General features: G+C 44.4%; 1 protein-coding gene across 4 annotated transcripts in view; it reads left to right on the top strand.

Annotated features, from left to right (window-relative positions):
• a1cf (apobec1 complementation factor) overlaps positions 1-15,379 on the top strand; it is a 36,037-nt gene that overhangs the window by 15,578 nt on the left and 5,080 nt on the right. For 2 of the 4 annotated variants that reach the window (XM_080747992.1, XM_080747995.1), the window contains exons 3-11: positions 3,658-3,792; positions 4,149-4,279; positions 5,936-6,174; positions 8,302-8,466; positions 8,737-8,834; positions 9,194-9,340; positions 10,274-10,418; positions 12,207-12,454; positions 13,246-13,382. In XM_080747992.1, the coding sequence (XP_080604118.1) occupies positions 3,658-3,792; positions 4,149-4,279; positions 5,936-6,174; positions 8,302-8,466; positions 8,737-8,834; positions 9,194-9,340; positions 10,274-10,418; positions 12,207-12,454; positions 13,246-13,382 (1,445 nt within the window). The remainder of the gene's footprint in view (positions 1-3,657; positions 3,793-4,148; positions 4,280-5,935; positions 6,175-8,301; positions 8,467-8,736; positions 8,835-9,193; positions 9,341-10,273; positions 10,419-12,206; positions 12,455-13,245; positions 13,383-15,379) is intronic. The other 2 variants (XM_080747994.1, XM_080747993.1) reach the window with 2 other exon arrangements.

Genomic DNA, 15,379 nt, shown 5'->3' with positions numbered 1-15,379 from the left:
GGTTATGGCTATATTCTGAACAGAGATCAGGATGATTACGAAAAAAAAACATACCTGTAGTCTCCATCCTCACAGAGGACAGTGTCACACGAGTTCTCAATGTCACAGGTTTGATTCCAACTCATGTTTCACCACTTCATCCTCGCTGCCTCCATCTCTCTCTCTCTCTCTCTCTCTCTCTCTCTCTCTCTGTCTCTCTCTCCCTCTCTTGTCTTCCTGAGGACAAACAGACAGCAGATGGAGATAAACTGTTTTTCAAACACAAATGAATCTATTATTTTTTACTGCACAAATCAATGCAGTAAAATCCCTAGCGGGTTCATTTACAGTACACTACTGTAACTTGGGAGATTGTGCAAATGGAACCAAATGGACCCAGCAAAATGGTGGTTCTTCAGCACCTCTGCAGTGGTTCTTTGTTAGGGTGACCATATTTTTATCTTTTTAAACCCAACCCAGCACCCGGCCTTAATCCCTTAACCCATTAAGACCTGAAGCCGACTCTACAAATGCCCTCTAAATTGAGTTGTAAAACTAGTGACCCCCACTACTAATGGACCCACAACATGATATGTAGCCTTAAAATGTTTGGTGCCAGGGACCCCCAGAGGAGAAGATTTGTGTTTAAATCAGATTTACACTTCATCAGAATGGGGTCAATTATTTTAGCACTTTGCACGTGGCCTACAGTGACGACACCTTTCAACAGAACAGAATATGACAAACATCTAGGCATGGAAGCATTCAAAACAAATATGGGGTGAAAACCCGGACAATTTGGTAGTTGAACTGGGACGCATTGTTTTAGAGATATTATTTGTTGGGAATCGGGACATCCAGCTTGACACCACCAGGACAATCCCAGCCTTAGCCGGGATGTCTGGACACCCTAAGGGAGTTGGGTGTGGTTAAGGTTCTCCGCTGGTTCTGCAGCATACAGTAGCTTAGTCTAGCTGGGGAAAACATAACATATCCTACATACATGTACATTCAAATCAAATCCTGTATGTATGCATTAGGACAGTGGTTCTCAACCTTTTTACACCATGTATCACAGAAAATATCTGTCTCTCCAAGTACCACCATAATAACTCATGTTTAAATACAGGTGCGTAGACCTACAGTACCCCATCCTATTCAGCTAGGAGGACAATTTATTCCTTGAATTCATGGAGATTCTTGTGCAAGATTTAGCCATCAGCTGTGAGAGCCTATATCAGGGGTGGGCGACTTTGATGGTGTGGGCCACTATATTTCCACCTTCCCTCCAGAGGGCCACATTTGTCATTCTAGTATTGCATACAATAGAAGCATAAATAGCAGATCTACAAGCTCAAAACGCATCGCGCTGCGATGCGTTTTGAGCTTGTAGATTGGCTATTTTTGCTTCTTTTCGAATTGGAATCCTGAATATTTTTTTGTTATTTCTTAATTGGAATCCTGAAATGTAACATTTTGATTTAATTTCAAACACATTTAGTTATATACTCATGTTAACTTCATGAACCTAAATACAAATACATTACAAAATACAAATACCGGTACATACTACTATACTAGTCATTAAGCTACAAATATAGACTGACGGAATTAAAGCAGGTCATGTTAGAAATAGTAACAGCTGAAATAAATAATATATCAGTATTCCAGTATTAACCTGCGGGCCGCATTAAGTGAAGGTGGGGGCCGCCAGTTGCCCATGTATGGCCTATATCAACCAACTGCTTGGTCAGAAGAACTACCTTTAGTATAATATAAATATTTCATTCCACTTTATATTTTTCCTTATTTTTTGGGAGACTCCTCCCTCCAGAGGGGGGCTCAAGTACCACTAGTGGAACATGTACCACAGGTTGAGAACCACTGTGTTAGGATAACCTACGGTACCCCTAAAGAAATATTCAAGGATCACCCCAAAGGACACAGGGCTGCCTGTCATCACTGGGACTTCATCTTTACACTCCAAAGAAGTACCTCTAATGGTGTTACATAGCAGCTATCTTTAAAGGTGCTATGTAGCACCTTTAAAGATAAGTGCTCTGGGTCCCCTGTGAACCAAAGAACCACTTTTAATTCTATTTAGCACTATTTCTGTTCCATGTGTGCAGCAGTAGGCTCACCTCAGGACTGGAGTTGGTCGGCGACATTATTTGAGTCCTATGTGAAAAGAATTATGTGCCAAGAACCCCCATATGAGAGGATCTGTGTAAAAATAAAAATAAAATAATAAAACATTTCAAGCAGCTGGTGTATAGGGTTGAAGTGGTTAACTAAAATGACTTAAGTTAACTGCCATATTAAGTCATTTAGCTGGGGACCCCCTGGAACCCTCTCAATGACCCCTGGGGGTCCCTGGACCCCACTTTGAGAACCCATCAAGGGCTAGAAAGTAATTAAGTAGGCCTACATTCAACTGGGTTAGAGTGGAAATATCTGCTTTTGTTTGAACCACTGCATGAGACAGAATCATTTTTAGTTTTCTTTGTCATTTATAATGAATTCATGTGTGCTAGATTCTTATTATGAACTTTCATGTTTGTCATGAGGCTATGATGAGTGATCCTGTGGCTTGCAGCTAACTAGAACTTTAAATGGCTTTGAACACAGTTTCCTTACCCATTCACAACAATCACACATGGCTGTATCTTCATTAGGAAAGGAACTCAAAGACTTCAAAGGCTGAATATAATCAACTTGTCACACCAGTGATAAACAACCACACCACACAACAGTTGTTAGAAACTTTGAATTCCTCTTATTCTGTGGTGGTTATTGTGTTCCTCTGGCATCACCTGGTGGCAAAGCTGACAAACAGCAATCTCTGTACCACTAGTGTTTCTCCTTGGGGACCGTCTGGGAGACCACCATTGTGGGTCCAAATGGATCCTTATTGGTCCTGTAACTCTGAGTGTACAAGTGGAACAAAATGGACCCTTACTTGTACACTCTCAGAGTTAAATAAACACTTTTTACTTTTTACATAGATCGATGGGACCCAGAGATTAAAAAGGGGGTCCTTGAAATGATCCTTGTAGATCGGCTTTTTTTTTCTCGCAACACCCACACATAACCAAGCATAAATGACTTAACTGGATCTCTTCTCCACTGGTCTATAGTTTTTATTTGTTGAGGAAATTGTTGTCACAGTCATAGTTTTAGTCATCATAGCTTTAGTTTTCTTGCGGGGGAAAAAGGTAGGAGACAAACATTTTCTTGTCATAGTTCTTCTAGTGCAGTGGTTCTCAACCTGTGGGTCCCCCCCAAATAATTTTGGGGGGACCCCAGATGTTTAGCTAAATGTTAACATTGTTTTCTCACTCAACAGTAAACAGACCAACATACAGTATAAGTGAAGGCAGGGTATCTGCACATTTCTAAAGTGACAATTTAAGGACTTTAAAGACCTTTTTAGTAACCTACCTCTGGTCAAACGTTGGTCAACTTGTTAGGCAGAAATTGTGAAAATAGCAGCATGGAACAGATCGAGTCAAACTAAATATAATGCCAACTCCCACAAATTCAAGTGCTTGTGCAGGGTGGGGGTCCCCACTTAAAATATGATTAGGCTAGTTGGGGGGTCGCGGCCTGAAAAGGTTGAGAACCACTGTTCTAGTGGACGATGTTCTAATCACTGATCTCTGTCTGTCCTGTCTTCAGGAGAATGGACAGAGGAGGTACGGTGGGCCTCCTCCAGGCTGGGACGGACCACCTCCAGAGAGGGGAAGTGAGATCTTCATAGGGAAGCTGCCCCGGGACCTGTTTGAAGACGAGCTGGTTCCTCTCTGTGAGAAGGTGAGACGCACAGACAGACGCAGGCAGACAGACAGACATAAATCTCCTATATACTGTACTAGTAAGAATACTAATATACCGGTATATATATATATACTGTATATATATATATATATATATATATATATACACACACACACACACACACACACACACACACACACACACACACACACACACACACACACACACACACACACACACACACACACACACACACACACAATTAAAGCCCTGCTTCATCATACAAGTGTCTCACAAAACTAGTGAAAATAGCCGATCTACAAGCACACAACGATAATTCTCTCTCTCTCTCTCTCCCTCTCTCTCCCTCCATCTCTCTCGCTCTCCTATAGTTTGGTAAGCTGTATGAAGTGAGGATGATGATGGACTTTAACGGCAACAACCGAGGCTATGCCTTCGTCACCTTCACCGCCAAACAGGAAGCTAAGACGGCCATGAAACAACTAAACAACTATGAAATCAGGTTTGTCATTATTGCGACCGTAGGTCGCACTTACTATCAAAACCTGCACAAACTGTGAGTGAGTCCGTCAGTCAGTCAGTCTGTCTGTCTGTCCGTCTGTCTGTCACACCTCACACCTCACACTATTGCCCTGCTCATATCTCCGCAACCGTTGCCCCGATCCATGCCAAATTTTGCACACACGCTCCTTGGCTGCCAAACTACAACCTCCAAGGACCCCCGGAGCTTCAGGGACCCCCAGGTCCCTGGGGGACCCCCAGATGTAAACAATGACCAAATGTGCTAAAATGACCAAATGACCACCCCAACGGGGCTGCTCACGGGGAATTCCCGGGGACCACCGACTCCTGGTGCTCCAGAACGGATGCAAAAGTGGTGGCGCCCCCAGTGGAGGACCCCCTCCACTGCAGCTCACATAAAATGCCGTAACTCGGGCTAGGAGGGTCCGGGAGAGCCGGGGCCGGTACCTATTCGTCCGCCAAGGCAACGCGGACACCCCACCCCTCATTTCTCACATGGCCCTCTTCTAGCGCCACCATGAGGCCGATTTTTACAACACATTTTTGGACACTGCTCCTACAGTTTTTGCCCTAAAATCACGCAAATCGCTACACAGTATGTCTACACTCATCCCATCACCATGAATCTGTCCCATATAGCGCCACCTTCAGGCTGATTTTTAAAAACACATTTTTGGACACTGCTCCTACAGATTTTGCCCTAAAATCACGAAAATCACTACAGAGCATGTCTACACTCATGTCATCAACATGGATCAGGAAGATTTTGGAAAAACACATTTTTGCCCTATTTGTGGGAGTCTTACTGGAGTCTTACTGGTTATTATCATCTGAGACATAACTGTGCCAAGATCTCCCGATGACCAATTATTGCAGTGGTTCTCAACCTTTTCAGGCTGTGACCCCCATAATGATCATATTTGAGCTGGCACCCTGACAAGCACATGTAGTAGTTGAGGCAGTCAATTTAGTTTGACTCGGTTCCGCAGATACAAATTGTGAAAATAGCAGATCTATACTACCAGTAAAGGTGGTTGCACACTGCTGCGTTTTTCGTTGCGAAATGCGTTTTTCAGGGCAAGGAGAGAGAGAGAGATAGAGAGAGCAAGGGACCGAGTGGTGCGCGAAACGGGCAGCAGTGTGCAAACGTGACTGACATAACGTGAGGTTGATTTTTTATTTGCGGGCTCCGAAATTCACTCCGATATTCGGCCCGAAAAACGCAGCAGTGTGCAACCAGCTTAAGACTCCCTAATCGGGAGATATGTTGTCTGCAAAAAGCAACCTCATGGTGGTGCTAGAACAGGGGCATGTGAGAAATCGGGGGCGGAGGTTGTCGTTTGCCAGCCAAGGAGTGTGTGTACAAAGTTTGGCATGGATAGGGGCAACGGTGGTGGAGATAAGTGGCTGCATTAGCAACCTCGCTAGAAGAGGGGCATGCGATAAATGAGGGGCGGCGGTTGTGGTTTGCCGTATAGTTTGTTGATTACTTTTGATGCATGCCCCCCTGGGGGTCCTGACCCACAGGTTGAGAACCATTAACCTGTTGACGACGCATCATAAACCACAGGGCAGAGCAGTTGCGCGGGTTCGATTCCCAGCTTTGTTAATTACAGGTCCCATTTTGTCCCCGCAGGAACGGCCGCCTGCTGGGCGTGTGCGCCAGCGTCGACAACTGTCGCCTGTTCGTGGGAGGGATCCCCAAGACCAAGAAGCGCGAGGAGATCCTGTCAGAGATGAGGAAGGTCACGGACGGGGTCGTGGAGGTCATCGTCTACCCCAGCGCCGCCGACAAGGCCAAGAACCGAGGCTTCGCCTTCGTGGAGTACGAGACCCACCGAGCCGCCGCCATGGCCAGGAGGAAGCTGCTGCCAGGTATCATGAGCTTTTATAATCGGAGCTTGTTCATGTGTGTGCGCGTGTGCACGCACAAAGGGGCCTTTTCCACCGGCAAAGAACCGGTTCCAGAACCAGTGCCGGTTCAACTTTCTTGGGAACCTTGGTTCATTCTTGCGAACCGGCTTGCTTTTCCACCAGATTGAACCACAAAAACCAAGGATTTTGTGGTTCCGGTTCCGAACCAACTTTTACGGTTCGGAACCAACTCCGGTTCTCGGTGGAAAAGCAAACCTCTGGTTCATCCCATAGGCGGGAGAAAGAACCGGAACCGGTTCTTTGCCGGTGGAAAAGGCCCCACACAGTCACTATACCTTCCCCCTATTGCAAGGTGCCTTTTCATACTTGCACACAACGCCCAAAACAAAGCATTCTTACTGTATCTGCTGATTTTCTTTTCTTTAATGCATTTCTTTCTTCTTTTTTTAACCACTTGAACGGCAGAATCCTTGGGGGGGACACAAACTGCAGATTACAAACTCACAACACAACGGGGTTGTGAGCTTGTGATTTGGCTATTTATGACGAAGAGATTTGGTGTAGACGGAAAATGTGCTTAAAGTACAGTTGTCAAATAAGTTCAGTTCTCTAAGACTAGTCAGAACCCTCGATAAAAACCCCAGGACAAAAATCCACTCGTCCTGGACAATTTGCCCTCCTGGCCCACAAACTGTTGAATAAACTTAGAACTACAGACTCACTCCCTAGCTTCCCACTGAGCACGCCGTCTAAAAGTGGTCTAATAGTGGTATAGATTTGAAAGTGTTTTAGTTGTCTAAACTTAGACTAGACGACTAATAGACTTCTAATAGTCGTCTAAATATAGACCGTCTACATTTAGACGACTATTAGAAGTCTATTAGTCGTCTAGTCTAAGTTTAGACAACTAAAACACTTTCAAATCTATACCACTATTAGACCACTTTTAGACGGCGTGCTTAGTGGGTTATTATATTGATGTATTACCTGCTTATTGTAAATCGCTTTGGATAAAAAGCGTCTTCTAAATGCCTAAACTGTAAACTGGTAGTAAGTGGTTAGCTGTTGCACCCGTATAACGTTCATAACAATGACTAAGATACATCATACACAGTAAGGATATAACCGACATCAGCCATGATGTCTTGAAGGTCGACATCCTATCTACTGTGACCTACTGTATGGACTATCGCGGCAAACCCAAGGTCATATTCTTGTGTCATGGTCCAATGGTTGCAGAGCTTTTAGGGGTGTGTTGATAAGATAATGCTATCTACAGTATAATCCACGGACGAGTTATATATATCGTGAGAGCAACACAGTCGTAAAGATCCATGCTTCTGTGATAAGACGGGACTCATTAACTTCCTCTTGTTTTCACGTCTGCAACACAACATTTCACTGGCGTTTCCTTCTAATTATTGAGATTATTTACCCTGTGTTAAGTGTTCAGGGTGTTTGTGGTTGATTCTGAAATAAAAGAGGTGTAGGAAAGGAGAATGCACTTATTTTATTTCACTATCAACCACAAACACCCTGACTGGACTTCAGTCCTAATAGTATATCGTCGTTGTCGGGTGGAAACCTTGTATGTCCAAAACCGTTAGTTTTGTATTTATCATTTTAAAAATGATTTAAAATATTGACAATAGCCGATCTTCGCGAGGCGTTGTGTGTTTGTAAATCTGCTATTTTCACAGCTTTTGGGCAACAGTCTTGTGTGATGAAGCAGGGCTTTACTTTACGTAAAAACATACACATTTGAAACTTGGAGATACAAGGTTTCTGTCTGACAGTGACGATATAATAAAGACTGAAAATTTATCAGGATCTTCCTCTGTCGCATTATCTCTTCATCTCTCTCCTCTCAGGTCGCATCCAGCTGTGGGGTCATGCCATTGACTCTCTCTCTCTCTCTCTCCTCTCCCTCTCAGGTCGCATCCAGCTGTGGGGTCATGCCATTGACTCTCTCTCTCTCTCTCCTCCTCTGCCTCTCAGGTCGCATCCAGCTGTGGGGTCATGCCATTGACTCTCTCTCTCTCTCTCTCTCCTCTCCCTCTCAGGTCGCATCCAGCTGTGGGGTCATGCCATTGACTCTTTATCTCTCTCTCCTCCTCTGCCTCTCAGGTCGCATCCAGCTGTGGGGTCATGCCATTGCAGTGGACTGGGCGGAGCCCGAGGTGGAGGTGGACGAGGACACCATGTCCACCGTCAAGATCCTTTACGTGAGGAACCTGATGCTGCAGACCACAGAGGACATCATCGAGAAGGAGTTCAACACTCTAAAACCAGGTATAACACCAATGCACCCAGTGTGTTTCTGACTGCAGTGTATTGCAGAATGGCATTTTCAGAGCACGTTTATGTGCGTGTTTTGGCCTAAACTAGCTAAACAACTAAAATATAAAACACACTTTAAATACATTTAAAACTGAACTGAAACTGAAAACATGCATTCAAAACGAAATAAAAAATAAAACTAATTTAACATTTAAAAATCATAATAACCTTGGTGTGTGTGTGTGTGTGTGTGTGTGTGTGTGTGTGTGTGTGTGTGTCTAGGTGCTGTGGAGAGGGTGAAGAAGATCAGAGACTATGCTTTCGTCCATTTCTCTCAGAGAGAAGATGCCATTAACGCCATGAACGCCCTCAACGGCAAGGTCAGAACTGAACACAACACAGGCAACACTTACCATACAGCACTGGTCCTCAACGTGAAGCCCCAGGTTTCCTTGAAGGGGTTCCAGGGGGTCCCCAGCAAAATGAGGCACAGTTGAAACACTTGCCTTGTTATACTTTTCGGCTATTAAGAAATAGCAGATCTACAAGCCCACAGGGCATCATAATGTGACACGGTGTGAACATATACAGATACAGCAATACTAAGTATATGCCAGATTTAACTAATGCTAACTTTCATTCCATAGTCCCCAAAAAAACATAGAAAACGGGGACCCATGGCCAAATATGAATTGTGGGCCCTAACCCTGAAAATCTCTCTCTCTCTCTCTCTCTCTAGGTATTAGATGGTTCTCCAATAGAGGTGACTCTAGCCAAGCCGGTGGATAAGGACAGTTATGTGCGTTACACCAGGGGCACAGGGGGGCGCAGTGCGTCCTCTCTGCTGCAGACCGACTACGCTGCCTACAGCCTGGGACAGGTGCCGGTCAGATACCTTTAAATACTTCATTCCTATACTGTAGATAACATGATGTGTTGTGTTGTGAGCTTGTAAATCTTTCTTTGCTGGGACTTTAGCTACAGGTATATACTATATATAGCAACATAGCAAGGTATAGGGTAAGTGATTTCATTTATTTAAATAATAACAATACTAGTTACTATAGAGTGTTTGGTCCATATTTGGACTTCAGCCTTATCCCCTGTGAGGAGAAAAAAAAATACAGTTTCAGTTGCTCCACCAAAACTGTTGGGTGACAGGTTTTCCTCCAATCAGGATAGAGTGAGGCCTTCCTCCAATTAGCCAGGCTTACTCATCTGCGAAGAGAAAAGCCTGGTAACGACCATAGGCTGAAGCGACATGAAACAGTGCTACTTCCACCGGGAGAATTTCACCGGATGTTATTGTTTTTTCATATTTCCCGCTGGCGAAAAAAACTGTTCTACTTCTCCAGACCCATCGGTTGCGCTCGTAATAAACAATATCCAAACAAAAACATGGATTCTGAAAAAGGACATCTATTAAGAGCGAGTTAAGAGCTACAATCTTTATGTAAACGGACTGCAACGCATGACGTAACTTCCGTTAACCGCAGCACTTCCGCCACTTCCGGTGTCTGTAGGTTCATGCCGTTTTCATCGGCTATTGTGGCCAGGGTGTCCTCCAATCATGGTCGAGTCACAATGATCACTTGATCATGATTGGAGGAAGGCCCCCGCCTGTCACCTACCTGACTGAAACTTGAAAACTGTAACTTAAGTGAAATCACTTACCCTACCATTTTTTACAGCGTGGCACGAAGTGACCCGCTTTCCAGCTTGTACATCTGCAATCTTTCTAACATTAAACTCTCCTCTCCTCTCCCATGGCCTCCCATACTCTCCTCCACTCTCCTCTCCCCTCTCCTCTCCTCTGCAGGTGTATGATCCTACGGCAGCCTACCTGGGTGCGCCGGTGTTCTACGCTCCCCAGGCCTACGCTGCCATCCCCAGTCAGTTCCGCTTCCCAGGGGCCAAGGCTCACATCGGGGGCCGGGGGCTGATCCGGACCCCCTCTGTCAGAGGTGAGTCAGTGTGGAGATCATTCTGAGCTCAAATTCTAAAATGCTTTCATTCATAATCTCATGACCAATTGTTATTAATCAGCCTATGTATATGATAGAATAATATTTCAATATTAATTTTGGAAAATAATTTGTTTGAATGTATGTAATTTAATTCCTTTTTTTTTACTTTCATTATGATTGTGTGTGATTGTAAATATGTTTCTGTTCTAAGGAAGGAAAACCTTCAATCTAAAACATACAACAGCCATCAGCTATTAATAAGCTTCCTATTAACGTGAAAATATGACATATTATACAGGTTGGTGGCTTTATTAATTTTGGGGCTTATGGAGATTTACAAATTAATATTGGCCTGATGTAAACTGCAATAATAATCAGGCTTTCACAGGACACAGTATTCATGGTTATAATCACACACATTAGGAAACTGAGGTTGTACTGCATTGTTTGAAGCATTATTTTGCTCGTTCAAAATCTGCTGACACTGCCTGCATATTACAGTCTGATTGACGAAAACCAAATCTGAACACAATAATACATTATTTGTGTGCTTGAATATTCTTCTTAAACAACTTGAATCAAAAGAAATGTACAGTAAATATGAACTCAATTCAATTCAAATCAAAATGTAAAAATGAATCCAACTAATACAACATAAAACAAATCAAAACTCAATCAAAATGGAAAAAGAAAAACATTACTGAATGGAGACTAATTGACAATCCTGGTCTCCAAAGAAGCCACACATGAAACGGTTTGAGGACAGACTGAAGCTGTGTTTCACTGTACTGTGCTGGCCGAGGCAGAGATCACATGACCCACGCAGCTGAAGCCATCATGGAAGACAGACTGATCAGTGTGTTATAATGTCTCCAGTCATTTAAAAAAAAAAGTGTTTGCCCTGCGTTTACGTAGCAAAACAATATTTTTACCCATCATTTCAGTCATCAGTCACTGCAGTGGTGTGGTGTTGTTTACCTGAAGAGGCACATTGCCCTCTGTATTTGGTGTTGTGTCGACAGCAGTTACTCGGAAGTCGGAGGTCAAGAACTTCCACAGAAAAAAGAGTTAGTTAAATATTTTCGACTATGAAAATATATTCAAAAGACTACGACTAAACTGTCGAAATTTTCTGTCAAAATTAACAACTGGGACAGAGCCATAAGTCTGCCACTATAGACCAGGGTTCCCCAATAGGTGGCCCGCGGGCCATTTGCGGCCCGCGGGGGGCTACTGTCTGGCCCACACCAACCCCAGTAATAATGGTGAGCAGCAACAACACTAGTATATCGTTGTTGTCGGGTGGAAACCTCTGTCTCCAAATGTGTACGTTCTTTCACAAAGTAAAGCCCTGCTTCATCTAAGAGGCCGTCGCACAAAAGTAGTGAAAACAGCTATACTTTTTAAAATGATAAATGCAAAACGAACGGTTTTGGACATATCAAGATTTTCACCCGACAAAGACGATATCTGAACTGTCGCTGGAGTAGCGGGAACGCCACCGTCGCCCCCTGCAATGCTGTGGCCCTCGGCTTGGTACCCTAGACATAATTCGGCCCTTGGGGAAAACTAATTGGGGAACCCTGATGTAGACTGTGTAGAACCGATCTACGCGTACGTATAGGATCAGGAACGGTGTCTTGTCTTGCACTGCATGGTTGTATGGCTGCTGCTGCGTGTGGTTCACTGTGATTCACATAATTGTAAATGATTATTCGGTAACTTATCAGATACCAATTGATTCCCGGGTGATTTGCTGTGTGATTTCACTGCCTTCCCCTGTAGAAGTTTACATGACTGTGCCTGTAGGGGCCGCGGGGGTGCGGGGGCTGGGTGGGCGGGGCTACCTGGCCTACAGCGCGGGGGGCGGAGTGCCCGGCCGCGGAGGAGGATGTGGAGCCGCGGCGTACGGCCTGAAGGCGGAGAAGCGGGCGGAGGAGAAGCTGTACGACCTGCTGCCCGGCATGGAGCTGACCCCTCTGAACCCAGCCGCCATGGCACTCAAAACACCCGGACTCAAACACCCGACTCAGGTGGGTAAAACATGTTCTTCAGAATAATGAGTTATACTGTACATGTATTACTAGTAAGACGCCTCAGGGCGACATGCGACCTCGCGCCAATTCTTGGCCATCTGGCCAGTGATGTATATCGGACCAGTTACCCATATATGGAGACCCCTGGTACCCATAGGCCTATATGGAGTATGTTATTCGTTATGTGAAAGTCCTATGCCTTTTATGCCCATACATGGAAATCCCTGTCTGTAGAACCAGCCGTTAGTGTGGTATGTGGCCGATGTGGCCTCCATATATGGGCATTCCCATATGAAGTCCTGTTAGATATGGGCTTAATATCGATGACATCAGGGAACTCCATATATGGGCATAAAAGGGATTCTGTTAGTGTGACATCACAGTGAAGCCAGAGTGTGATGTCAGAGCGGCAAGCCCATTCTGTCAAGAGTGGTTCCCCTGACATCACAGTGACATCAGAGCATGATGTCAGGGCGACAAACCCATAGAACCCCAGTGTCAGGCGTTATAGACAGAGATACATACATATGGACAAGCTGTGACCGTTCACATACTAAACTTAGGACCTACGGTCGCAAAAATATGTTTAAATAATATTTTGTCCATCAAATGTCAGAAAATGTCTGAATTAATAGCCGTAGTGTGGGAGAAAAAGCTTGACATTAAATAAGGGCTTGACTTCATTCGTTGCATGATTCTGGTTCCTCAATGTTGGATCTGTATGACCTACAGTATAGGACCTCGTCACTCATCTCTCTCTCTCTCTCTCTCTCTCTCTCTCTCTCTAGATTCTGGAGGAGGTTTGTCAGAAGAATAACTGGGGTCACCCTGTGTATCAGCTACACTCAGCCATTGGTCCTGACCAGAGACAGCTGTTCCTCTACAAAGTCACCATACCGGCCCTCGCTACACAGTACCCCAACGTGTAGGTCTAATAATAACACTCGCTACACAGTACCCCAACGTGTAGGTCTAATAATAACACTCGCTACACAGTACCCCATCGTGTAGGTCTAATAATAACACTCGCTACACAGTACCCCATCGTGTAGGTCTAATAATAACACTCGCTACACAGTACCCCAACGTGTAGGGGTAATAATAACACTCGCTACACAGTACCCCATCGTGTAGGTCTAATAATAACACTCGCTACACAGTACCCCAACGTGTAGGGGTAATAATAACACTCGCTACACAGTACCCCAACATGTAGGTGTAATAATAACACTCGCTACACAGTACCCCAACGTGTAGGTGTAATAATAACACTCGCTACACAGTACCCCAACATGTAGGTGTAATAATAACACTCGCTACACAGTACCCCAACGTGTAGGTGTAATAATAACACTCGCTACACAGTACCCCAACGTGTAGGTGTAATAATAACACTCGCTACACAGTACCCCAACATGTAGGTGTAATAATAACACTCGCTACACAGTACCCCAACGTGTAGGTGTAATAATAACACTCGCTACACAGTACCCCAACGTGTAGGTGTAATAATAACACTCGCTACACAGTACCCCAACGTGTAGGTGTAATAATAACACTCGCTACACAGTACCCCAACGTGTAGGTGTAATAATAACACTCGCTACACAGTACCCCAACGTGTAGGTCTAATAATAACACTCGCTACACAGTACCCCAACGTGTAGGTCTAATAATAACACTCACTACACAGTACCCCAACGTGTAGGTCTAATAATAACACTCGCTACACAGTACCCCAACGTGTAGGTGTAATAATAACACTCGCTACACAGTACCCCAACGTGTAGGTCTAATAATAACACTCGCTACACAGTACCCCAACGTGTAGGTCTAATAATAACACTCACTACACAGTACCCCAACGTGTAGGTGTAATAATAACACTCACTACACAGTACCCCAACGTGTAGGTGTAATAATAACACTCGCTACACAGTACCCCAACGTGTAGGTCTAATAATAACACTCACTACACAGTACCCCAACGTGTAGGTCTAATAATAACACTCACTACACAGTACCCCAACGTGTAGGTGTAATAATAACACTCGCTACACAGTACCCCAACGTGTAGGTGTAATAATAACACTCGCTACACAGTACCCCAACGTGTAGGTCTAATAATAACACTCGCTACACAGTACCCCAACGTGTAGGTGTAATAATAACACTCGCTACACAGTACCCCAACGTGTAGGTCTAATAATAACACTCGCTACACAGTACCCCAACGTGTAGGTCTAATAATAACACTCGCTACACAGTACCCCAACGTGTAGGTCTAATAATAACACACTCATTATCACATTCCTCCTCCACAGCAGTGGTCAAGGACCAACACATTGGTAGGTATTATTTGGTCACACAGACCCCAATCTGAAAACACAACTGCACTGTGAGCCTTGAGAGAGGCTATTTTTTAAGAATTTTGCACGACACTAATGGACGATGACATAAATTAGGGCTTCAGTCAGTGGTCCATCTAGGCCGTGAAATCTCGCTATTTTACATTTCATTAGTTAGACAAAGGGTTGGTTAGGTTAGGTTTAGGCATAGTTTTACTGAGGTTAGGGTTTGGGTTGGGTTTAGGCATAGTCGTTAACATTCACCGGGTTAGCATTCACCAGCGTCGGCAGGTTAGCATTTCACCAGGTTGACATTCATTCACCCGAGTTGAACAAATGGAACGTCGGACAAATGTTACGTCGAAATATCGACACGCTCCCCATCTAGGTGACCTTGACTACAGTATGTGACCTTGACCAATGCGTTTTCAATCCAAAATGAATCGTCTCCATTGATCCTGAGATATGACCCAATTTCTGACCATGACCTTGATTGTAACCTTGACCTTTGACCTTTTCAACAAAACTGTTACTCATTTCCTACTGCCTACTCACCTGGCCCCATCTGCACCCG

The sequence above is a fragment of the Nannobrachium achirus genome, assembly GCF_963921795.1.
Source record: "Nannobrachium achirus genome assembly, chromosome: 18".
Taxonomy (NCBI): Eukaryota; Metazoa; Chordata; class Actinopteri; order Myctophiformes; family Myctophidae; genus Nannobrachium; species Nannobrachium achirus.
This window is presented reverse-complemented; position numbering and strand designations above follow the sequence as displayed.